The sequence below is a fragment of the Petromyzon marinus genome, chromosome 24 (assembly GCF_048934315.1).
Source record: "Petromyzon marinus isolate PM22_M1 ecotype Great Lakes invasive population chromosome 24, UKy_Petmar_22M1.pri1.0, whole genome shotgun sequence".
In the NCBI taxonomy this organism is placed as follows: Eukaryota; Metazoa; Chordata; class Hyperoartia; order Petromyzontiformes; family Petromyzontidae; genus Petromyzon; species Petromyzon marinus.
In genome coordinates this window covers 12,606,625-12,630,906 of record NC_133690.1, presented here as the reverse complement: position 1 = coordinate 12,630,906, position 24,282 = coordinate 12,606,625, and the positions used below count along the sequence as shown (strand labels likewise).

The 24,282-nt window shown below is 44.8% G+C and overlaps 1 protein-coding gene across 1 annotated transcript in view; it reads left to right on the top strand.

Annotated features, from left to right (window-relative positions):
• The window catches only part of LOC103091726 (alpha-N-acetylneuraminide alpha-2,8-sialyltransferase), a 48,211-nt gene that overhangs the window by 2,899 nt on the left and 21,030 nt on the right, over positions 1 to 24,282 (top strand). The window contains exons 3-5 of the mRNA XM_076069414.1: positions 6,677 to 6,821; positions 18,741 to 18,853; positions 20,592 to 20,684. Of these exons, the coding sequence (XP_075925529.1) occupies positions 6,677 to 6,821; positions 18,741 to 18,853; positions 20,592 to 20,684 (351 nt within the window). The remainder of the gene's footprint in view (positions 1 to 6,676; positions 6,822 to 18,740; positions 18,854 to 20,591; positions 20,685 to 24,282) is intronic.

Genomic DNA, 24,282 nt, shown 5'->3' with positions numbered 1-24,282 from the left:
AATAGTTATTAAGCTGGGTGAGTGTACTGGCAGTCTATAATGTAGACTGTAGCCTGGTTATTAAGCTGAGTGAGCGTACTGACAGTCTATAATATAGACTGTAGCCTGGTTATTAAGCTGAGTGAGTGTACTGGCAGTCTATAATGTAGACTGTATCCTGGTTATTAAGTATGGTGAGTGTACTGGCAGTCTACAATGTAGACTGTGGCCTGGTTATTAAGCTGAGTGAGTGTACTGACAGTCTATAATGTAGACTGTAGCCAGGTTATTAAGCTGAGTGAGTGTACTGGCAGTCTATAATGTAGACTGTAGCCTGGTTATTAAGCTGAGTGAGCGTACTGACAGTCTATAATATAGACTGTAGCCTGGTTATTAAGTATGGTGAGTGTACTGGCAGTCTATAATGTAGACTGTAGCCAGGTTATTAAGCTGAGTGAGTGTACTGGCCGTCTATAATGTAGACTGTATCCTGGTTATTAAGTATGGTGAGTGTACTGGCAGTCTATAATGTAGACTGTGGCCTGGTTATTAAGCTGAGTGAGTGTACTGACAGTCTATAATGTAGACTGTAGCCTGGTTATTAAGTATGGTGAGTGTACTGGCAGTCTATAATGTAGACTGTGGCCTGGTTATAAAGCTGAGTGAGTATACTGGCAGTCTATAATGTAGACTGTCGCCTGGTTATTAATCTGAGTGAGTGTACTGACAGTCTATAATGTAGACTGTGGCCTGGTTATTAAGCTGGGTGAGTGTACTGGCAGTCTATAATGTAGACTGTGGCCTGGTTATTAAGCTGGGTGAGTGTACTGACAGTCTATAATGTAGACTGTAGCCTGGTTATTAAGCTGAGTGAGTGTACTGACAGTCTATAATGCAGACTGTAGCCTGGTTTTTAAGCTGGGTGAATGTACTGGCAGTCTATAATGTAGACTGTGGCCTGGTTATTAAGCTGAGTGAGTGTACTGACAGTCTATAATGTAGACTGTAGCCTGGTTATTAAGTATGGTGAGTGTACTGGCAGTCTATAATGTAGACTGTGGCCTGGTTATAAAGCTGAGTGAGTATACTGGCAGTCTATAATGTAGACTGTCGCCTGGTTATTAATCTGAGTGAGTGTACTGACAGTCTATAATGTAGACTGTGGCCTGGTTATTAAGCTGGGTGAGTGTACTGGCAGTCTATAATGTAGACTGTGGCCTGGTTATTAAGCTGGGTGAGTGTACTGACAGTCTATAATGTAGACTGTAGCCTGGTTATTAAGCTGAGTGAGTGTACTGACAGTCTATAATGCAGACTGTAGCCTGGTTTTTAAGCTGGGTGAATGTACTGGCAGTCTATAATGTAGACTGTAGCCTGGTTATTAAGCTGAGTGAGTGTACTGGCAGTCTATAATGTAGACTGTAGTAATGGTTATTAAGCTGGGTGAGTGTACTGGCAGTCTATAATGTAGACTGTAGCCTGTTTATTAATCTGAGTGAGTGTACTGGCAGTCTATAATGTAGACTGTAGCCTGGTTATTAAGCTGAGTGAGTATACTGGCAGTCTATAATGTAGACTGTAGCCTGGTTATTAAGTTTGGTGAGTGTACTGACAGTCTATAATGTAGACTGTGGCCTGGTTATTAAGCTGGGTGAGTGTACTGGCAGTCTATAATGTAGACTGTGGCCTGGTTATTAAGCTGGGTGAGTGTACTGACAGTCTATAATGTAGACTGTAGCCTGGTTATTAAGCTGAGTGAGTGTACTGACAGTCTATAATGCAGACTGTAGCCTGGTTTTTAAGCTGGGTGAATGTACTGGCAGTCTATAATGTAGACTGTAGCCTGGTTATTAAGCTGAGTGAGTGTACTGGCAGTCTATAATGTAGACTGTAGTAATGGTTATTAAGCTGGGTGAGTGTACTGGCAGTCTATAATGTAGACTGTAGCCTGTTTATTAATGTGAGTGAGTGTACTGGCCGTCTATAATGTAGACTGTAGCCTGGTTATTAAGCTGGGTGAGTGTACTGACAGTCTATAATGTAGACTGTAGTAATGGTTATTAAGCTGGGTGAGTGTACTGGCAGTCTATAATGTAGACTGTGGCCTGGTTATTAATCTGGGTGAGTGTACTGACATTCTATAATGTATGTATCTGCACGATTCATATGACAGCTTTTGCTCTCTGATGATGTGTTCGCATCGTTACGGCCTGCTCTTCGGTACGGTTTCCGACGTTTCGCTCCCAAGTGCTGGGAAGCAATTTTTTGTTTGTTTTTTAACAGAGCAGCTGTGTATAATACCCGACGTTCCGAGCGATATCCCTTCGTGCAGCGCAAACGCCGACAAACAGCACGCGGCACAGCCGTGGAAACCCGCGTCTCTAGTGTTCATTCACGGCTGTCTGTCAATCCACTCTCTCTCCACGTAATGTGAGTCAGGAGTAGTAAATCTTGACTTAAAGCTTTCGTGACTGCAATAATTCACACTCTTTTGGGTCTTTCGGTAAAGTTCACCTAGATAGAAAAAATATATTTAAAAAAATCGATCGCAACACAAGCAATCGTCTTCGGGTGAAAAAAATTCGGTAGGCGAACTGCTGAAGCAGGATAATTTGTTTTCACCCGAAGACGATTGCTTGTGTTGCGATCGAAACGTCGTGATTTAAAAAAACAAATTATGTTTCCATCTACGTGACTTTACCGAAAGACCCAATGAGTATCAGGAGTAGTAAGTACTTCGCCACGCTTGGCAAGTCAGTGGGGATTGTCGGATGAGTTGAGTTTGGTGGGGTCTGGGGAGGACCCACTTCAGGCATTATTCACCCCACTTGTAGCCGTGGTCTGGAACACAACTCCAAATGTCCTCGTGCCAAACCACTGTGCCACCGCTCTTACACACACGTAGCATGACACACGTAGCATGACACACATGTAGCATGACACATGCGGGAAAGACGATAGAGTCTTAAGGTAGTAAACGTATGGAATGGCATATTTGACTACGGCTAATATTTCTTGTTTCATGAATGAATAAATGAATGTTGGGCCATGCTAATTACTCTAATTTGAACCCGTTACTGTTGGTAATGATGTTTTGATGCGGTCAGATGTGTAAGAGCCTCATTCATCGCACGAGTTGGGAATAGTTAAGGCCGATACACTAATTAATGAATTCATCACTGGTGAATGTAATAACATTAAATGGTCACCTTGAAAGACTTTGCGTCAAAGGAATTGATGTTAGCATTCTGCTACAGTTTTCTCCGGATTACAAGCCGCTTTGGAGAAAGTAAGACGCACAACAAACTTGTGTCCGGTGTCAATAAAGTTACACAAATATGGTCACACGTGGGCACATCGACACGATTTATAAGACGCATCCCCAACTTTTGCTTTAACATACAGGGGGGTGGGAGATGGGAATGTGCGTCTTATTATCCGGAGAATACGGTTATATTTATTGCTTGGCATTCTCCATTATCCTGGAATTTCCTTATTTTATAGTATGAACAAGAACTATGTATTCAGTATATGCACGATGCTATACGCATACAACTTCTGTATATGCACAATTGAGTATATATTTGTGTAGGGGACTGTATATTTCAGTTATGGCTGGGGTACAACGTTGTGGTACAAGTGGACGCCTGGGCGTGGGAAAATGTACGAAGGAATATTCTGGAAGTCACACGTTGAGTCAATTAAGAACAGGCGGCCCGTCCACGTGGGGACACCAGCTCATTGTGGGCAGGGCCCAAAGAGGGTATATAAGAGGGAGCCTAAACGCAGTACGGGGCGCAAGGCTGGGATGAGACCGAAGAAGGACGGTCAAGGCGGGGTGCTGCTCGGCTGGATTCAACGGGAGCTGCACCGACTCTCCCATTTGTAAATAAATACCTTGTTAAAATGGACACCTCCAAGGTACTCCTTTACACTGGTGGCAGCGGTGGGATCTCAACCTTTACATCCCGACGAAGAACCGAAAGAGGAGCTCAACAAGAGGAGGAAGGTGCCGACCCGCTGGCGGTGATGTTCTTGGGGGAACCCGAGATGCCGAGACTGAAGAGTGGAAGGGTGGCGATAGTTGGCGGAGAAGGTGGACCGCCTCAGCGGCTCATCGCCGTGGTGCACTTGCACGTAAAACCACATTTTGTTATGCTGCAGGGGGTTCGGGGGGAGGGTGATGGCGTGCTGCACGGGAGCGAGCACAATCCTGGTAGAAACGGAAATGGCTGTATAATTATAAGCCAGCTAAAAGTTTGACTTGGTTGATGACATCCTTCCAAAAGTTGCTCAATCCCTCAGAACCCCCTGCAGAATAACAAAAGGCGGATTAACTTAGCCCCTCCCCTCCCCACCCACGTCCCTTCCTGGCTCCTCCCCCCCCCCTTAACCTGTATATAATCTCGTGTGTCCTAGAGCTGTTCACTTGATACAGCTAATTTTGCTCTGTCTGTTCCCCCTGAAGACGGAAGCTTGTGTTGCCTCCGAAACGTCGTGATTTAATTTAGTTTTCATTTATTTTATTTTACCTACGTGATTTTAACCGAAAAAAACCAAAGAGTATGAATCCTTGCAGTCACAAAAGCTTCAAATCTAGAATTAGCTGGGGTTCACAAGATACCTCCGGGCCACCTGAAGAGGCAGGAGCATCAGAGAGGACGACCACCGCAGAGATGGGGTGAGGAGATCGTTGTGCAGGAGTGAGACGGATGGTATCAGCACCGGGCCATGAGAGATGACGATAGCATGGGGGGGGGGGGAGGCCTTGATCTTGCAGTTGGATGGACAATGACCCTTACTATATGATATGTCAAGTATATGTAAACATACTATATGTATACATCATAAACTGTGTATAAACTGTTGGATGTGTGTGTACAACAAGGCACTGCATAGAAAGCCAGTCAGTCTGGCTCATTAACCACTGCAGTGTGCATTGCATATACGGGTTATGCACATGGTTGTACGGACACTTGACAACATAAGTCAAATTATGAGCATAAGATATGTGTTCACATTGGTTCATTAATCATGAACAAGTTACGGGAGAAGGGAACTCCTAGAATCAGCAAAGTGGAGTTGGCCTCACACCCTTTGACACTTATGTTGAGTGATTAAGGGAGTCTGGCCACATAGCCCCTTGCACAACACATTCCTGCGGAGGGAGCTGGTAGGAACGTTGGGTTGCTCGGTTAATGGCAAGGGTCAACGGCGGCACCACGTGGTGTATTCCGCAAATATGCCCGACTGTGAGGGCGGGCACAAGCCGGCGTGAGTAGGTTAAACGTTGAGTTGTATAAGGGCACCACGGGGTGACCAGCCCCTCTCCACCCAGCCCCACCCCTCCCACCCCCCACCCAGCCCCTCCCCACCCTCCCCACCCTCCCCTCTCCACCCAGCCCTACCCCTCCCATTTTTTAATGCACGACAGACGGACACAATAATCCCCTGTGGGCTGGTGTAACCAGGAGGTTCCTACCAGTATAATGTCCTGTATAGTGATGAATGAACGGTGAACGAATGAATAATATACAACAATTGAGACAGAGCTGACTGATAATGATGAGAATTATCGCAAGCATGGTTACTTGAAGAAATGTTACTTCACCATGTCTGTCTTGTGGAGTGTCAATGTGCACTGCACGTGGTGATTTTGAGAATCCTGATTTAAATTTGAAGTAACCGTGTACACATTCACAATTAGTGAAAATATGGGCAGGCGGACGCCTGGAATTTTATGCTCGAAACCCACCACCGTCGCGTTCGCTGCCCACCACTTACATTAACATAAGCAGCCTCGCCCATGCTGCTGACATTTGGGCTACGCCCATTTCAAACCTTTATAAACAGTTTGCCTTTAGAAGCTAACCCCCTTTTCCTGATGACGACCGCTTGTGTTGCGATCGAGACGTCGTCGTTTTTTGGTATTTTATTTGAACCTATCTACGTGACTTTACCGAAAGACCCAAAGAATATGAATTCCTGCAGTCACGAAAGCTTTAAGTCAAGATTTCATATGCGCATTTTTTTTTTAAACTGAATGGTCCACACCAGAGACAGCTTTCTTTAGAACCTAGTCTCAAATAGTGTTTGACTATAGAACGCCAAAAGGAGAACAGCACAAAGACAATGCCACTATCAGGGCATTTATCGGTCGTGGTGAGCAGCTACATCATGGGACCTTTCTTGCCGGTATCCAAATAAAAAAATTGGTTTTACCCTTTCTGGAAATAAAACAGGTGTTAAGATGTTAAAACAATAAAACAGGTGTTAAGATGTTAAAACAATAAAACAGTTGTGCTAAGATGTTAAAACAATAAAACAGGTGTTAAGATGTTAAAACAATAAAACAGGTGTTAAGATGTTAAAACACCAAACAGAAGCCTTTTGAAGACAGGTCCCATGATGAAAGTGAGGATGAAGTGAGGTGAAAGGAACGATGTGCAGACAAGATAGAGATGAGAGAGGTTAATTGGCAATTGTGTGTATTACCTTATCATGGATTTTAACTGATATTCGATGCACCCTTATTTTCTCACGAATCTAATGACGCCCGCTTTGGGAGGGGGGATCCCTTATCTCTTGGCGTCAGCGGCGGCTTGACGCCACAGTGAGGCTATAAACAGAAAGATATTCGCTTTTTGCCAATGTGCTGGTGGTGATGTCATTACCGCATGCATGTGTTCTCTCGCAGGCAAAAGATTGAGAAGTGCTGTGACCCGCTGAAAAGCTTCGCTCTCACGCAGACGAATTCTCCGGTGGGAAAGAAGATCTGGTTTGACGGAGAGCTGTTCCATTGGATCACTGTGGACAACGACACCTTTGGTCTATTCCCACCTGTGAGGACCCCTTATCGACGATAAACCGTTCACGGATTTTAGTCTCGTGTGTGTGCTTCATGGGGGATTCCGCTGTATGTATGTTGAACATATTTCGCACCGTTACTGTAGCCAACCGTGCTCATTGGAGGTTAGCACGGTTGGCTGCTGTGGTATAAACACTGAGCACACTGGACTCGCAATCCAGAGGTCCCAGGTTTGATTCGATCTCCCGGCGTGGCAGTTGAAATAATGGTTGCAAGTTTATGGAATCCACCCCGGCTTTGTCCATCCAGCAGTATCAGTGAGTATAGCACAGTTAGTCAATTAATTTCACGTGTCGTGGGGTAAAGTGTAAATACTTCCACTTCCAAGACCTTTTGTCACTTGTTAACTCTTATCACCTTTCCTGGATTTCAGTCTTGTGTGTATGCTGCATAGGGATGCTGCTGCTTTGTAACGGTAAGCACACGTGACTTGGAAGCCAAAGGTGGCTGGTTTGACTTTATCTCTTGGTGTGGTAGTTGAAACAATGGTTGCAAGTTCCTTAAACCCACCCCGGCTTTTGTCCATCCAGCCGTATGAATGGGTACCTCTTCCAAGACGCCTTTCCAGTGTGGAAGAGTAGGCCAAATACCTGCCAGAGGGGCTCTCTAGAGCGCCGTCTAGTGGGGGCCCTTCCACCAGTAGTGTTGGCATGAAATTGGAGGGCTGCACTTTTACCTATACACTTCAAATGATTCAGAAACGGGGTCATTAACAAAAAATTCCGCAAAAAAACTCAGACGTTGGCAAGGAAGCGTGGAGTGATGCACACTTGGAATTGAGGAAAAGAGTAAGTCAGTGCTTACCTTGTTACAGACCAATTCAGGCCTTATTGGTCACCCCATGCCATTATAAATCTCAACGTTCATCCTACAAAGTCCCATCACAAGGGATAAATATAAACACATAGACAGAATTATGGTTTGTTTTGGCCATATTGAAATGGCTGAATGAACCTGCAAACTCAATTTCCCTGTACAAGAATACGGGGTAAACCATATGGGTTGACAGGAATGTAAACTGTTAATAAAAGTGGATACAGCTTGAAACAATGTTGTGCCAACTGGCAATCGCCAACGCGAGAACATACAGTGAGGGAAAAAAGTATTTGATCCCCTGCTGATTTTGTACGTTTGCCCACTGACAAATAAATGATCAGTCTATAATTTTAATGGTAGGTTTATTTGAACAGTGAGAGAGAATAACAACAAAATCCAGAAAAACGCACGTCAAAAATGTTATAAATTGATTTGCATTTTAATGAGGGAAATAAGTATTTGACCCCCTCTGCAAAACATGACTTAGTACTTGATGGCAAAACCCTTGTTGGCAATCACAGAGGTCAGACGTTTCTTGTAGTTGGCCACCAGGTTTGCACACATCTTAGGAGGGACTTTGTCCCACTTCTCTTTGCAGATCTTCTCCAAGTCATTAAGGTTTCGAGGCTGACGTTTGGCAACACGAACCTTCAGCTCCCTCCACAGATTTTCTATGGGATTAAGGTCTGGAGACTGGCTAGGCCACTCCAGGACCTTAATGTGCTTCTTCTTGAGCCACTCCTTTGTTGCCTTGGCCGTGTGTTTTGGGTCATTGTCATGCTGGAATACCCATCCACGACCCATTTTCAATGCCCTGGCTGAGGGAAGGAGGTTCTCACCCAATATTTGACGGTACATGGCCCCGTCCATCGTCCCTTTGATGCGGTGAAGTTTTCCTGTCCCCTTAGCAGAAAAATACCCCCCAAAGCATAATGTTTCCACCTCCATGTTTGACGGTGGGGATGGCGTTCTTGGGGTCATAGGCAGCATTCCTCCTCCTCCAAACACGGTGAGTTGAGTTGATGCCAAAGAGCTCCATTTTGGTCTCATCTGACCACAACACTTTCACCCAGTTGTCCTCTGAATCATTCAGATGTTAATGAAGAATTAAAGCTTTCGTGACTGCATAAATTACTCATTGTTTTTTTTCCGGTAAAGTCACGTATGTGGAAATACCACAAAATTATATTAAAACAAATCAATCACGACGTTTCGACCGCAACACAAGCGATCTTCATCAGGTGTAAAAAATAAATAGCGAGGGAGCATATAGGGTGACATCAACGCAACACATAGAGAGCGTTAAACTGCACGGAGGTAAATACAACAAGAAGATGAGAGACGAGAATTCAACAAACCTAAGAAAAAATTACGTGAAGCACAACCAGTCAGGCCAACAACACAGACACCTGGCGGACCACGAATTTCAGAAGAGTGTTAAATTTTCGTGTTCAACCTCTGGATTGAACATACCAGCATAGACAAATCTGGTCCGCCAGGTAAGTGTCTAACTGTGTCGTTGGCCGACTGGTTTTGCATCGCGTAATTTTTTCTTAGGTTTGTTTAATTCTCGTCTCTCATAGCTTGTTGTATTTACCTCCGTGCAGTTTAACGCTCTCTATGTGTTGCGTTGATGTCACCTACTTGTTTTTTACACCTGATGAAGATCGCTTGTGTTGCGGTCAAAACGCCGTGATTGATTTGTTTTAATATAATTTTGTGGTATTTCCACATACGTGACTTTACCGGAAAAAAACATTCCGATGTTCATTGGCAAACTTCAGACGGGCATGTATATGTGCTTTCTTGAGCAGGGGGACCTTGCGGGCGCTGCAGGATTTCAGTCCTTCACGGCGTAGTGTGTTACCAATTGTTTTCTTGGTGACTATGGTCCCAGCTGCCTTGAGATCATTGACAAGATCCTCCCGTGTAGTTCTGGGCTGATTCCTCACCGTTCTCATGATCATTGCAACTCCACGAGGTGAGATCTTGCATGGAGCCCCAGGTCGAGGGAGATTGACAGTTCTTTTGTGTTTCTTCCACTTGCGAATAATCACACTAACTGTTGTCACCTTCTCACCAAGCTGCTTGGCAATGGTCTTGTCGCTCATTCCAGCCTTGTGTAGGTCTACATTCTTGTCCCTGACATCCTTGGAGAGCTCTTTGGTCTTTTCGATTTAAAGCTTTCGTGACTGCAAGGATTCATCTTCTTTGGTTCTTTCGGTAAAGTCACATAGAATGAGAATAAAATAATAAAAGAATACAATAAAATTCTTACGACGTTTCGGCCACAGCACAAGTAGCCTTCTTCAGGTGAAAGAACAGAACTGTTGGGACGACAGAGCTTGAATGAACGCTGTTAAGATTCATAGCGTCTTTTAAGCTCGGTGAGAGGCGTGGAGAGCCTTGACAAAGGAGTTTACCTATCAAAGCAGGAGAATTTGGCATTGAAATAGCTGAGGGATTAGCTTGTGACAGAAATAGCCGTGTTAAAGTCAAAGTTTACATATCAACAGAGGCATTTAGTATATGGACGCTAAAGGCCTCCAACTACCAACTATCATAAAGTAAACCGATGTGAAAAAACTCAATCTATATTACATCAATATAATAAATGTACTTAATATATTCAATAAGCTGAGCTATTAATCACAAAGCAACTGGGTATACACTACACTATATAATGAATACCATATAGTAAACCAATAAAAAAAATATATAAGCTACCTCAATGTTATCAATAAACTATATACTCTCCAATCAGCTGAGCCACCAACAATAAGTCGTTATATATCAATGCCATATGGCGAAAAATGGTGGTTTTTTCCCTTCCCCTCAACACCAGAACCACGGACAGCAACGTTCAGGCGGATGAGTCAATCCATCCTCGGAACGGAGGAGGGGGGAGAGGGAAACAACTACAATGCGCTGTTATACTCCATGTTATAAACCATACCATTAACCGTGGTGTGAGAGGTATTAAGAGGCAATGCTAGCGAAAGAGCTGCGGTCTGACGGTCACCGTAAAATGCAATTAATTAGGAACCGAAATGGTTTAAAACGTCTTTCCAATGGTTACTAAGCCAGAATCCATCTTCTCGGTTGAAATTGTCTCTGTGCTTGTATATGTGGATGGCCTCATGAACGAATCTCTCATGGTAGCCAGTTGGCTTACTATATGGTATTCATTATATAGTGTAGTGTATACCCAGTTGCTTTGTGATTAATAGCTCAGCTTATTGAAGAATATATTAAGTACATTTATTATATTGATGTAATATAGATTGAGTTTTTTCACATCGGTTTACTTTATGATAGTTGGTAGTTGGAGGCCTTTAGCGTCCATATACTAAATGTCTCTGTTGATATGTAAACTCTGACTTTAATACAGCTATTTCTGTCACAAGCTAATCCCTCAGCTATTTCAATGCTAAATTCTCCTGCTTTGATAGGTAAACTCCTTTGTCAAGGCTCTCCACGCCTCTCACCGAGCTTAAAAGACGCTACGAATCTTAACAGCGTTCATTCAAGCTCTGTCGTCCCGACAGTTCTGTTCTTTCACCTGAAGAAGGCTACTTGTGTTGTGGCCGAAACGTCGTGAGAATTTAATTGTCTTATTTTATTTTATTATTTTATTCTCATTCTACGTGACTTTACCGAAAGAACCAAAGAAGATGAATCCTTGCAGTCACGAAAGCTTTAAATCGAAATATAAACACTTTAATTGGGATCCTCCTGAAAAAGTCTCATATAAGTCAGTGTGGGTCTCCTGGATAAACACGTTAAAAAAAAATTGTAACTGCGCAGGGAATACCCCAATATTAAATATTAGTTTGTGCTATTGTGCTGGCAGTGATGCACAAGTACAGATCACAACCTCATTCGACACACTCGTCGTTAGCGCTGCCCCAAAAGGAAAGGCGTCTGATAGGTGACATTTTATGCAGTGGTGGCCCATCGCCACAACAGCCCATGTATGTCTCTGGCTTCTCTCTCGTGACGTCGGGAGAGATCTTTGCACTAAATGTGGCCTATTGTATGCTTGTCCTTTTGGATCAGTGTTTATTCTATCAGAATCTGAATATTTATTTACATTGGAGTAATACGATGAGCTATACAATTTTTTTTTCACAGATGGCCAGTAGTTCTATGTTATTCTGTTTTTCCATTTGACCGATATTTTAATTTTAGCAAACTTGTTCATTACTTTTTTTGGAAATTCACATTTAATTATTTTCGATTCATATTCTCTTCGGCCTTTTTTTTCATAGTTGTGCTATAATTTCCTGCTGTTGATTCCAATTTGTTGTAATGGCCATGTCATGTCAGCAAATCTGAGATGGTTTTATATATATCCTCCAGTAATATTTTTGGCTCGTGTTTCTCCAATATGACATTCAGAAAATATCATCTCATTGTCTTGGCTGACTCACAGTTGAACATGTATTTTGGTACTTCCTTATATAATCTTAGTGTGGCTTGTGATGATCTTGAATTTTTTTATTATATTTTTTTAATCGGACCCTGTCTTGTGACAGCTTGGATAATTATACTAATCTCTACTGAAACAAATGCTCTTTCATAGTCTAAGAAGGCCAGGCACAATAGTCCTTGAAATACTTTGGTCTTTTCCAGAATCTGATCAATGGTTTGAATGTTGTCAAAAGTAAAAAAAAAATCTTTCCTAAACCCTTCTTGCTTCCATAGTCGATTGACCTTTATTTTTGTCATTGTTATTCTGTTTCTATGATCTGAAAGAACATTTTATAAACACTTGCCACTCATTCTGTACGGGTTCTTTCTGCACGGTATTTTGTTTTACTACCAAAGAATCGGAGAGTATGGATGGAGTGGCTGTGGTGTCGTGGGTGTGCACCACAGGGCTCTCAGGAGTGGTAGTGTAGTGCTTAGCGAGCTGCGCTACAAACCCGGCGACCCAAGTTCGATTCCCGCTGAACAGCCACCAACACCAGTGATGATTACCTGAACCGATCGTGGGCCTCCCCTAGGTCGACTCAGCATCACATGAGTACCTGGGGCGGTGTTTAAACATGGTGCAACATGTGTAGCATGTTTTGGTGCAACATGTGTAGCATGTTTTGGTGCAACAGGTGCACCAAAACCGCCTTTGTTTCCCCAGTGCCGTGCCGGTAGCCTTCATAGGTGCTGCTCGCTAACAGCACTTGCCCCAACAGCCTGTTACTGTATAAGGCTTCACGGGAGATCTTGGCACCGAGCTGTCCCAGACTGCACGCCCACTCCACGTAGATTCCACGCAGCGTTCGCGAGTGCGCTGATTGGCTGTGGAGGAGGAAGCCGTTGAGTTGGGGAAGCAATGCCACGTGCTCCCAAACTCAACAATAGACCACGGGCGAAAGGCACGCCTACCCCCGCCGCTTCATCTATCTCGAAAACTTTTGGATGTGAAACATTCCTCGTAAAGGTTTTTGGGTTAAATCGTGTAAGTATAAATGTGTCGTAATCTTCCACCACCCGACAGCCAATTCTTTAAGGGATTTGTCACGTAAACAAAACGCCGATTAGTTACTACTTCAGCCCACCGGTGTGTTGGAGAGTAAATCTACAACATTTACAATTTGAGTAGTACGACGTTTCGCTGGTAATTACACCCAGCATCATCGGAAGATTTGGCAGAATAGTGAAGCAATCCACCTGATTCCGGTCTTAAACAGAGCAGCAGGACGACGTCATCATTCCTTCACTATTCTGGCAAATCACCAGATGATGCTGGATGTAATTACCAGCGAAACGTCGTACTACTCAAATTGTAAATGTTCTGGATTTACTCTCCAACACCGGTGGGCTGAAGTAGTAACTTATTGGCATTTTGTTTACGTGACAAATCCCTTACTAATAGGCTGTTGGGTGCCCGAACAACTAGTATTTTTCCCCTTTTTGGCCCGTATTTAAGTGAACGGGCACAAAAGCTAGTAGTATAATAGATAAGGTAAATCATATATCGGAATGTATCAATAATACACACTTTCACACCGATGGTTGTACAGCCTCGATGCACAATGGGTTACTGAGCATCCTCTATTTAGGTTCTGTGCCACGTTACAATCCATCCAACATCCTTTGAATTAAGTACTTCGATTTATGTTTTGATTTTCGGGAACGCATCCTGGGCGTAAATCGGCGTATGCCTGTAAATGAAAACACATTCCTGCGGAGGGAGCTGGTAGGAACGTTGGGTTGCTTGGTCAATGGCCAGGGTCAACGGCACCACGTGGTGTATTCCGCACAATATGCCCGACTGTGAGGGCGGGCACAAGCCGGCGTGAGTAGGTTAAACATTGAGTTTTATAAGGGCACCACTTGGTGACCAGCCCCTCCCCACCGTGCCTCACCCCTCCCACCCCCCACCCAGCCCCACCCTCCCCACCCAGCCCCTCCCCACCCAGCCCCTCCCCACCCTCCCCTCCCCACCCTCCCCACCCAGCCCCTCCCCACCCTCCCCTCTCCACCCAGCCCCACCCCTCCCATTTTATCCGGGTGTCCGGATACACGTGGACAGACATCCACAGACATACACAATGAATCCCCTGCCTCCTGTGATAATCCCGGTTGGGCTTCCAGTCCACTACGTTTCCTACCAGTAATGCCCACTAGGAGCGCATTTGTTATATATCCGGGTGTCCGGATACACGTGGACAGACATCCACAGACATACACAATTAATCCCCTGCCTCCTGTGAATAAATCCCGGTTGGGCTTCCAGTCCACTACGTTGCCTACCAGTAAAACCCTCTGTATCTATGCATGTTGAACTTCTTTCGCACTGTAGGTAGCCAACCATACTGATCGGAAATTTTGGGCCACCTTATATGTGTGTTTGATACATGAAACTTTAAATACGCATTAATTTTAGTGTTGCCAATGATCTCATTTTAAAGCAACACCTGCTTCATTACATTTTATTTGTTATGAAATGATACTTGGACACGATAAGACATTTTGTGACCTTCATTTGCAAAGTTTTAAAATCTTCAATCGTTGCATATTTTACGGAACGATCACGCATACGCAATTCGATGCGCTTGATTTCTGCACGCAAATAACAGTTTTTATATCAACGAATCTGCGTCGTTGCTCTCTCATTATTTTGGATAGGCATTGGCTCGTAACTTTGAAAAAAATAAATTACCATGTAGTTGTTATGCAGCAGACAGCCAAATTGTTTTTGGCTTAGACGCATTAAAACGCTGATCAATCACACCACAATGCAGTGGTCTCCATGGCGCTCAGTCTGCACGCCATTTCACATGCAAAGTAGCCATTGAGTCTTGCAGCCCAGGGAACTTATATTTACTCAGGCCATCGAAATAAGCTCCACTGACCCTCTTGATAATGCTGGTGGGAGAGCACGCAGCAGAAATGCTTTTGCGTAGCTGACCGTATTTTAAAACACAGCACAGCAAGCGCGAGAAAGAGCATAGGCACAATTTGGATAACATGGTGGACTTTTGTCAAAGTAATATTTGTAATGATTTTAAAAAGTCTACCTCTTTAACGACACTAAGCCTTTGCATTTTCTCATGGCTGATGTGGTTTTCTTGTTGTTGTTAACACTGAAACAAAGCAGACTGATGGAGAAACTAAACAAACCAGTGTGTAGCAAAACATACGTAAAGCCCTCCGAACTTGATGGAGCAAAAGGCGTCTTGAAGTAAATGCTCAGTCACTGTTGTACACATTTTTTTGGGATCCTGCTGCGTTGGTAGTGGTGCACAAGCACAAATAGCAAAAAAACGGAACACTGTGCCTTCAAAAGGAAATATATATGAGTAGGCGAAGTTTCGGGGCAATGGGCCTTCTTTATAGCACAAATATGAGTCCCCATTATAAAGATGTTTGCAGTCAATTGACAAGAATGTTGGTACAATATTTTAACACGGGTGGCAATTAATCGACGGGCATCATGGTTTTTCGTCATGTACACAGGGTGAGAACCGGAGCAAAATTCACGATCAACACAAGCAGATTGTATCGTGACTCATTCCGTTGAGCGTTCAACATCTTTAAAGTTTATATTCTTAGTTTTTTCGGTAAAGTCACGTTGAAGAGAAACAACAAAATAACAAAATATATATAAAACAATAAAAAATTCTCACGACGTTTCGACCATAACTCAAACGGTCATCATCAGGTGTGATTTGTTATTTTGTTGTTTCTCTTCAACGTGACTTTACCGAAAAAACTAAGAATATGAATTACTGCAGTCACGAAAGCTTTAAATCAAAATCTTTAAAGTTTGTTGAGCACTGACTCTCCCGTCACCCCCTGCCCCGTTTAGTTTTTGTGAACTCCCACCCCCTTACCGCTAAACAAAGTCACACTTCAGGGTCGGTAGATTGATGACCTGAAATGATGGCCTTTAACGTAATTATCAATTAATAGTGTCTTTCTCACAGTTTTGAAGGAACATGGCAAATCAAAGCACCATACAGTACATCTCGTATATTCGAAGAGGATCCCCCTGCTGTGGCCTCTGTCCCTGCGTGGCATGGCAGAGTCAGTGCTCAACGAACTTTAAAGTTGTTGAACGCTAAACGGAATGAGTCACGATCCAATCTGCTTATGCCGATCGATCGTGCATCGAACAAAGACGGTCACCGCGTCGCGCGTTCCGGATGCGCTTCTGCGGCCATCTGGAATGCTCTTCTTCCGATATTCGGAAGCCACCAGAGCTATACACTTATAATGATAGATTGAAAATTCAATTCTTTAGAACTGCTTTTTTGTGTTTAGTTTGCTGTCCTTCACCCGCATCTCCTATTAGCACGGTTGTCTTCGTACGGCGTGAAAGAAGTCTAAATATATATTCTGATTCTAAAGTTAGCACTGGTTGTACTATGGGCAGACTCGTCCCTGCCATAAGGAATGTGTAATTTCCAACACTGGCTCAGGGTTGTAAAGAACAGATGAGCAACGCCTCAGTTGCTAACTTGGGGGCCGTCCATAAATGACGTCACGCACCTAGGGGGGGGGGGGGGGGGCTGGATCAGACATTTGTGACGATGTGTGACGAGGGGAGCGGGTGGTTGAGAAATGTGACGTCACATCAAAATGCGCAACTTTAAATAAAAATAGACAACACGTTCTACTTATATCCTTGGTTCTTTCGGTAAAGTCACGTAGAAGGGAAACATAATATTTGTTTTATACACACACGGATAGAGTACACCGTGCCCCAATAATTCCATGCGGGCAAAGAGTGGATCTTGAGACGTTTCCATCGCGGCGCCGTACCGGTCGCGCGCCCAGTCGGTTGTGACGTCGTCCTTGCCTTACACGAGGCCTCCTCCTACAATGGAATGGGGACATTGGTTGAAGCCACGTGGCCTTCGTCGCCTTCACGTTTCTGATGACGATGATGAAGCATTATTTAATGATATCATTGCTCACTGCTAAAAGCTTATCATCGCAGAGAGTTTTGCTCATTCCACATTATAAGGGGAGAGGCATTCTTAGGGCAGTGCATAATAATACATATATTTTAAGTGTATTTTTATTTTAAAAAAAAATTAGGTGGGGACTCCTCTACTTACGAACGAGTTAAGTTCCAGAATTCTGTTCGTAAGTTGGATTTATACGTAAGTCCAACTTTACTCCTGTCGATTTCCAAACATGGTATGCGGCATGTACACCAACCACCGGGAATGGCTTTAAAATTTGTAAAATTCTAGATTTGAAGCTTTCGTGACTGCAAGGATTCATACTCTTTGGTTTTTTCGGTAAAGTCTTTACCTACGTGACTTTACCGAAAAAACCAAAGAGTATTTGTATAATTTCCTGTCGATGCAATTGGTTCTTCATGTTCTGCGGATGTAGATGCCACTGGTTTTTAAAGGTCATGCCGATGTAGAAAAAACGTACCAAGTGATGTCTGCACAGTTGCTCTCTTCTTCTGTTCATGAATCAACTTGTAACGGGCAACAGCATTATGTTCGTGAAAAGCACACAGAGAGAGAGCGTCGTAGTGAACCCCACAGCGACAACACAACAACAGACATTGGTGGCGGCCCTGGCAGAAATTCTGGGAATGCTGGGTAATGACACCGAACGACCACCGCCGTCTATTGAACAGGCAACTGGACATACGGACAGGTTTGTTCGTATCGCTGAAAGTTCGTAGGTCGAATATGCGCAAGTTGAACTTGTTTTGCGCCGTACGTAGCCAATCGTGCGAGTTTCAGGTGTCACTGCTGACCAACATGGCAAAGTATGATCACAAAACACCCGCACGGTGTAGGGAGGCACTCATCCAGCAGTGGATCGATTAAAGGGCTGCACGTGTGTACATGTGCTCTCTCAGGCAGTAAATGTGTGCCGTTCACTAGCGGGAGCTCTATTGATACCCCTCAGTATGCGGTATACTCTTCCACCCTGGCCACACATGTTGGAAGAGGTTGAAGTGCCCTACCGAACGTGACCTGCCGATCGACTGACTATAGTGTGACCATTGGATGTCTGTGAAAGAGAGCTTCATAGCTTATCGGATTTCTCCAGGATAAATGAAATTCTGATTCTGACCATTGATACTGCTCGGTGTACAGAGGGGGAGGGGGGGATTTAAGATACTTTAACCATTGTGTCAATCGTCGCTGCAGGAGATCGAATCGTATAGATGACCTCTGGGATTTGCAAGTCCAGCGTGATGACTATCACACCCCTGTGGTAGCATTCCTTAAGCTATATAACCTGTTGATAATGCTCACGTGTGCGGGTGTGTGTGTGCATTTTCAATGTAGTGGTTATTGCGCTGCGCTATGGACCCTGTGACCCGAGTTCGATTCCCGCTCACAGCCAACAGCAGTGACAATTATCTGAACCGGTCCTGGGCCTCCCCTAGGTCGACTCAGCTTCACATGAGTACCTGGTGAAACATGTAAATATTGCTACCAGGGAGACAAAGGCGGCCGGGCGTGGCTGCTGGCCACCCACCCCCTCGTGTGCCGTGCCGGCCTTGATAGGTGCTCGCTAACAGCACTTGCCCCAACAGTCTATTAAGGCTACACGGAGGATATTTGTCTTTTTTTGTTTGTATTTGCAGCACCAGCCGCTGGGTCAGAAGCTTCTGAAGAGATGCGCCATCGTTGGGAACAGTGCCATCATGTTGGGCCACGGCTGTGGAAAAGACATAGACGAGGCTGACGTCATATTCCGGTAAGATCCAACGTTCCCAGATAAGCAATTCACCTATTAGGCCCGGTGGGTAACCCGTGAATGATTATGGGGTACTTGTTCACGGTTCGATTGCTCATTGTCACTTTGTCATTCATTTATTGCTGCGATAGGACGATCGTTAACCCCGATAAAAGCCCGGTGGAGTTTGATTCCCAGCCGTGGGTAGGATCAGTGGTGTTTCTGAACTTTTCCAAGGCCCCTCCTTCACCAACCTGCACCGACCAGCGTGGTGAAGTATGGTCAAACAACCCCCATGACTGAGAGGTGTGTGGAGGCCTTCATCCAGCGGTGCATTTATCAAGGGCTGTGCATACAATTTTTTTTTAACCAGTTCAATATAGTTGCCCTGTCCCATTCTTTGCGATTTGGCAAATGAGAGGGTTCGTGATGCGTTGTTGTGGAGCGTTGTGAACAATGAAATACACAGACCTTCGTTCACCATATAAATTAAATAGCTTGGATATGGAAGAGTAGCACAATTTGACACTCAGTGACGTATTTAGCAATAATACTAATTTATTGTTTTGACTGCACTCTAAGCAGCTCGCTAAGTACTCTGCGCTATTTTTGTACATCTAGGTGTGCTTACACGGCCTGGATTTAATTCTGCAACACTAACGGAATGTTATCAAATATATTCAGGCTGCGGTCGGTACAGTCTACAACACTCCCCTTCCATCTATTCACGTATTTAATTAAGTTGCCGCAATTTAAGATTCAGCTCACGTATACACTTTAGTACAGGTCAACATGTAGAGTATGCTTATTCGATCATTGCTTCATATGTGTGTTTGTAAAGTAAAGATAAATGTGCAAACCTGCAAATTACCCGCTCACGCCACTGCTGGCAGAAGAGCCTCCGCCAGAGTTAGTTCGGGAAAGCTCTCTCCAGAAGGGTATTTTGGACGACTTATCCACGCTGGTCAGACGTCTTGGATGAGGTACCCACACTTTACCCCACCACACGTAACCTGCGGCTTACCTGTTTGTAATGCTGCGGGAAAACAGAGGTGAGGGAAGTTTACAAGGCGCGTGAATTGTTCCGACTGCCGCGCCCGGAGACAGAACCGGCGACCTTGAGATTTCAATTCCAGTCTTGACAACCACTGCACCGGGCTTCATGCTCTATGCATTTGATATGCTGTAAACAAAACAACAAAAATTCCATTTTATTTTTTCCGGTACGATGAGTCCTCGTTTAAAACGCGCGTTCACACCGCGATGCGTGTCCACGCTCCGACACGGTCCTTAACTCGTCGGGAGCGCTTCTCGCACACACGCGCACGTGAACTTGCAGTCTTCCTACTTTCTTGAGCTGCACGGCCTGAGTGGCATCTTGCAGCCACCCCCCCCCCCCCCACCTTTTACGTAATTTCTGATGGGGGAATTTTTGTTTCCGCGGAACACGGCACCTTGCAGGAGCGCACCTACAGCGTCGAACGAGGAACTGCTTTATCGTATTTGAGTCCATGATTGACGCCATGCATTTACCGAACATGGCCATACATTTTCTGCAGCATTGAACTTGGGCTTCCCATGAGCCATTCACAAAGCAACGTTCGTAAAAAAAATGTAAACATTCTTTAAACGCCGCTATATACACTCGGGCCATAAGCGCGCGTTCGAAATTTGTAAATACTTCATATATGTCGGGTGCACAGATGTACATTATTGAGTTTGGACGATGCTTGTTTGTCATTTGTTTTTGTCCTTTAAGGTGCAACCTGCCCCCAATTACAAAGCAGTATGAGCCAGACATTGGCACAAAGACACACCTAGTTACAGCCAACCCCAGCATCATTCAAATGAGGTGAGTTAAATATCTTCCCTTCTTATCGCTTGCACACTTGCCCCTTGGGCCAATAATTCTCAAACCTCCTGGTTTCGAGACCACATTTTCAGTGAATGCATGAACTCAGACACGCGTATAACACGCGTATATACACGATTGTAGATATACACTTGCAAACGTCCAAAGTTGCATATGAGCACTTACAAAACAAAAAACACAAAGGGCCTAAATGCCCCAATGAACGCTTTTAAGAATCAATGCACACTGCAGGTGAGGTAGTGAAGGAGTTCCACGTTTGGTGGTAAGCTTCCTCCCTGCCCCTTAGTTTTGCACTTAGACGCTCTAGAGCGGCCATTTTTGACAAAGTATTGGCCCATTCCTGCAGTGTTGGGGGGAGCATGCTCTTTCCAGTTGGCTATAATGGTGCGTTTTGCCGTAACATTTAACATTTGGAATAATGTATTTGCCTCCCTGGAAAGACCTTGAGGTTTCAACCCCAAAAGTGACGTTTCTGGTGAGGGTGAGATACTTTTTTTGTGAATGTGGTTAAAGTAGCAAAGTGATCATTTGAAAAAAAAAAACCTCGTTAATGTGTGGACATTTCCAAAAGGCAATGCCTGTATGTTTGAGGAGTTCCGGGTGGCATCGTGGCCAGTTGGGGTAGGTTGTTTTGTCGAATTTGCCTCTTTGGTTAGTTAAGTAATAGCCATGGAGAAATTTAAATTGTGTTTCTCTGAGACGGGCCGAGTGAAGATGTTGTAGCATACGAGCCCAGATGTTGTCTCTTGCGGCACTTCCTACAGGGGCACCGTTATGGGAAGACCAGGTTTTTGTCGGTTTCGGTCGTGGTACGGAGGCTTGTCTTGGTAGCAGGGTGTAGCTGACTGAAAGCTTGTTTTCCTGTTCGGGGTCCATGAGCCACTACGTTGTTTGGGTGACAGTACGGTTTATGGATAGTTCTTATCCCGCAAGACCGCTCTGAGTTGGGCATACCTAAGAAAATGGGAAGCGAGTAATTGGTGTTCTGTTCATAAGTAATGTGTCCTTGTGAGTCTACTATGTCTCGAATTAACCTTATGTTTTTTATTTTGCCATTCCTGCCATATTACGGACTTTCTTATCTATTTTGAAGGGATGGGTTTCCCCATATAGGGGAATACAGAGCTAGGCCTCTTGGGCATTCTTATTGTTTCTGGAGACGGCTCCAATCTTGTAGGGATCATAATTGTGTTGAAAGAGGAGTGCAGTCGCTTGGGTCCACGTGTATTAGCCCCCTCCATCTGAGCCGGTTTAGCTTGTTCAATAGCCCACGAAGGCCACGTCATTGATCTGCCGCGGTCTAAACACCCAAATCATCGATGCAATTTAGTAGCGCGATGGTAGCGACTACAGGAGGGAGTAACCTCCCGTAGTCTTTGGAGTAGTTAAAGTCTGCAGGTCGCCCCATGTAGCCTTTTAAACAGACTTTCTGAGCAAGTGCTGTTCGCGAGCAAATATGGAGGCCGACACGGCACAAGAAGGGGGCGGCTGGCCAGTACCATGTCCTTTGCCTCCCCAATGCTGATATTTACACACCATACTCATTTAAGGCTGAGTCGACCTAAGCGAGGCTCAGATATTTTCCACGTACACTCGCGTATGCAAATACAACCGGTACGGATACGCACACATGTGCATCGACAGGCACGGAGAGAGAATACGCGGGGAGAGAGAAACGCGGGGAGAGAGAATACACGGGGAGAGAGAAACGCGGGGAGAGGGCTTGCACACATTGGGGAAAGAGTCATGGGCAAAGGGGGAGACTTGAGATAAGATGAAAGAGTTGAGATAAGATGAGAGGCGTGAGATAAGATTAGACTTGTGAGATAAGATTAGACACTTGAGATAAGATGAGAGACTTGAGATAAGTGAGAAACAACGGTTTAGTGGCAATGGGGGATGCAAAGAGACCGACACAGCAGGAGAGAGGAGTGAGGCACTAAGAGAGAGACACACGGCGATAGAGAGGTACTCTGGGATGGATGGACGCACACACTCACACACAGGGCGAGAGCGACTCAGAGGCAGACCTCCTCGTACCCCCGAGTGAGCAAACGCCACTTTACGCCTCGCTCTCGGCGATAGAAGCTGAAAAATTACCCCTTCACCAAAAACGAACGGCGTGTGACGCTTCCGCTGAAATGTGAACAAGGCCTCTCTCGAACTCAAGTGCAAATAATTGCTGATGGCGTCAGGAGGCGGAGGGGGGGGGGATCACTTGCGTTTAGTTGTTGAAAATGTCTTCCCTTGTTGGCACCGTTGTGTGCACGACGAACGGTGTACTTATACCTCTGATTGTTTCGCACTGAAGCATCTCACTGGGATTTGTAAATCTTTGTAGATTTAAATAAAGCTGTTGTTGTTGTTGGCACGCGTCTGTATATGTAATTAATGCCCTTCGTTTAAACTGGAAGTTATCCGTCCCATTATCTACTTTAAACGGGAAATTGTGAGATTTTAGCTCTTCGGCAAACCGGGGCTTTCTTGGGCACGGATTGATGGTAATCTTTCTAATTTGGGTTTTTCGGGGATGTGACATTAGACCACAATGGCCTTCTCTTGTGAGTGATGTCGCAATGGGTTTTACTTTGTTGAATGCACTTTACAGCAGATGGCTGGCCGTGGAAATTTCCCCACAGAAAAAGCCATGGGGCAGCTGTGGGAATTGAACTATTGACTATGCAAATTGCCACTTTCGCTCACTCGCTCACGAGACATTAATTCCATTCTGTGAACATTCGTTCCCATCTTTACATTTGCCTCCGACTGTTACACCCAGAATGTGCCCGATTTCATCAGAACTCAGAAGCTAAGCAGAGATTGAGCCGGGAGAGTGCTCGGAGGGGCAATTGTCACGTATAAAACAGGTGTTATAGGCTGCGGCAGCAACGTGTTTGTCAGCAGAGCGCAGTGCAGCAAAATCTTTGGGTTTAATGTTCGATGCTGCTGACATCTATGCCCCTTTCTTTCACCATCTTGCACGCACCAGCATACGTGAAGTATAACCAACTACTCCCTGACATCCCACGTGGTGTGGGGAAGCCCTCGTCATCCAGCAGTGGATTGACAAAAGGGCTGTACACACACACGTCATTGAATTACAGATTCGCTCTCCCCGCCTGCCATTGCATGGACAAGGCTGAGCGCCTGTCCCAGAGGTTCATGATTGGGGTGCAGTAGCCCTGGGTTCATCTTATCTTCCATGGATTTACATAGCACCTGACTCCAAGGCACTTTACAGGAATTATAACAATTGTAAATAACATGATAGTGGTTGAGATCAAGTGGGGTTCATTAAGAGTGGTGGTGTAGTTATGGGGACAGGAGGGCAGGCAGGAGTGGTTGTGGAGGGGTTGGGGTAGGCCTGGTCGGAGCTGGGTGGTGGCGGCAGGGAGCAGCAGGGGTAGGGAAAGGGTTCGGGGTAGTGGTAGGGGTCGGGGTAGTGGTAGGGGAAAACCACATCGCAACTTTGCTCCCACGACCCGCAGGCTAATATTGACCAACTCTCAGGCCTGTTCTGCATTCAGAATCAGAATACAAATATTTATTTATACTGAGGGAATCCGATGAGCTCTAA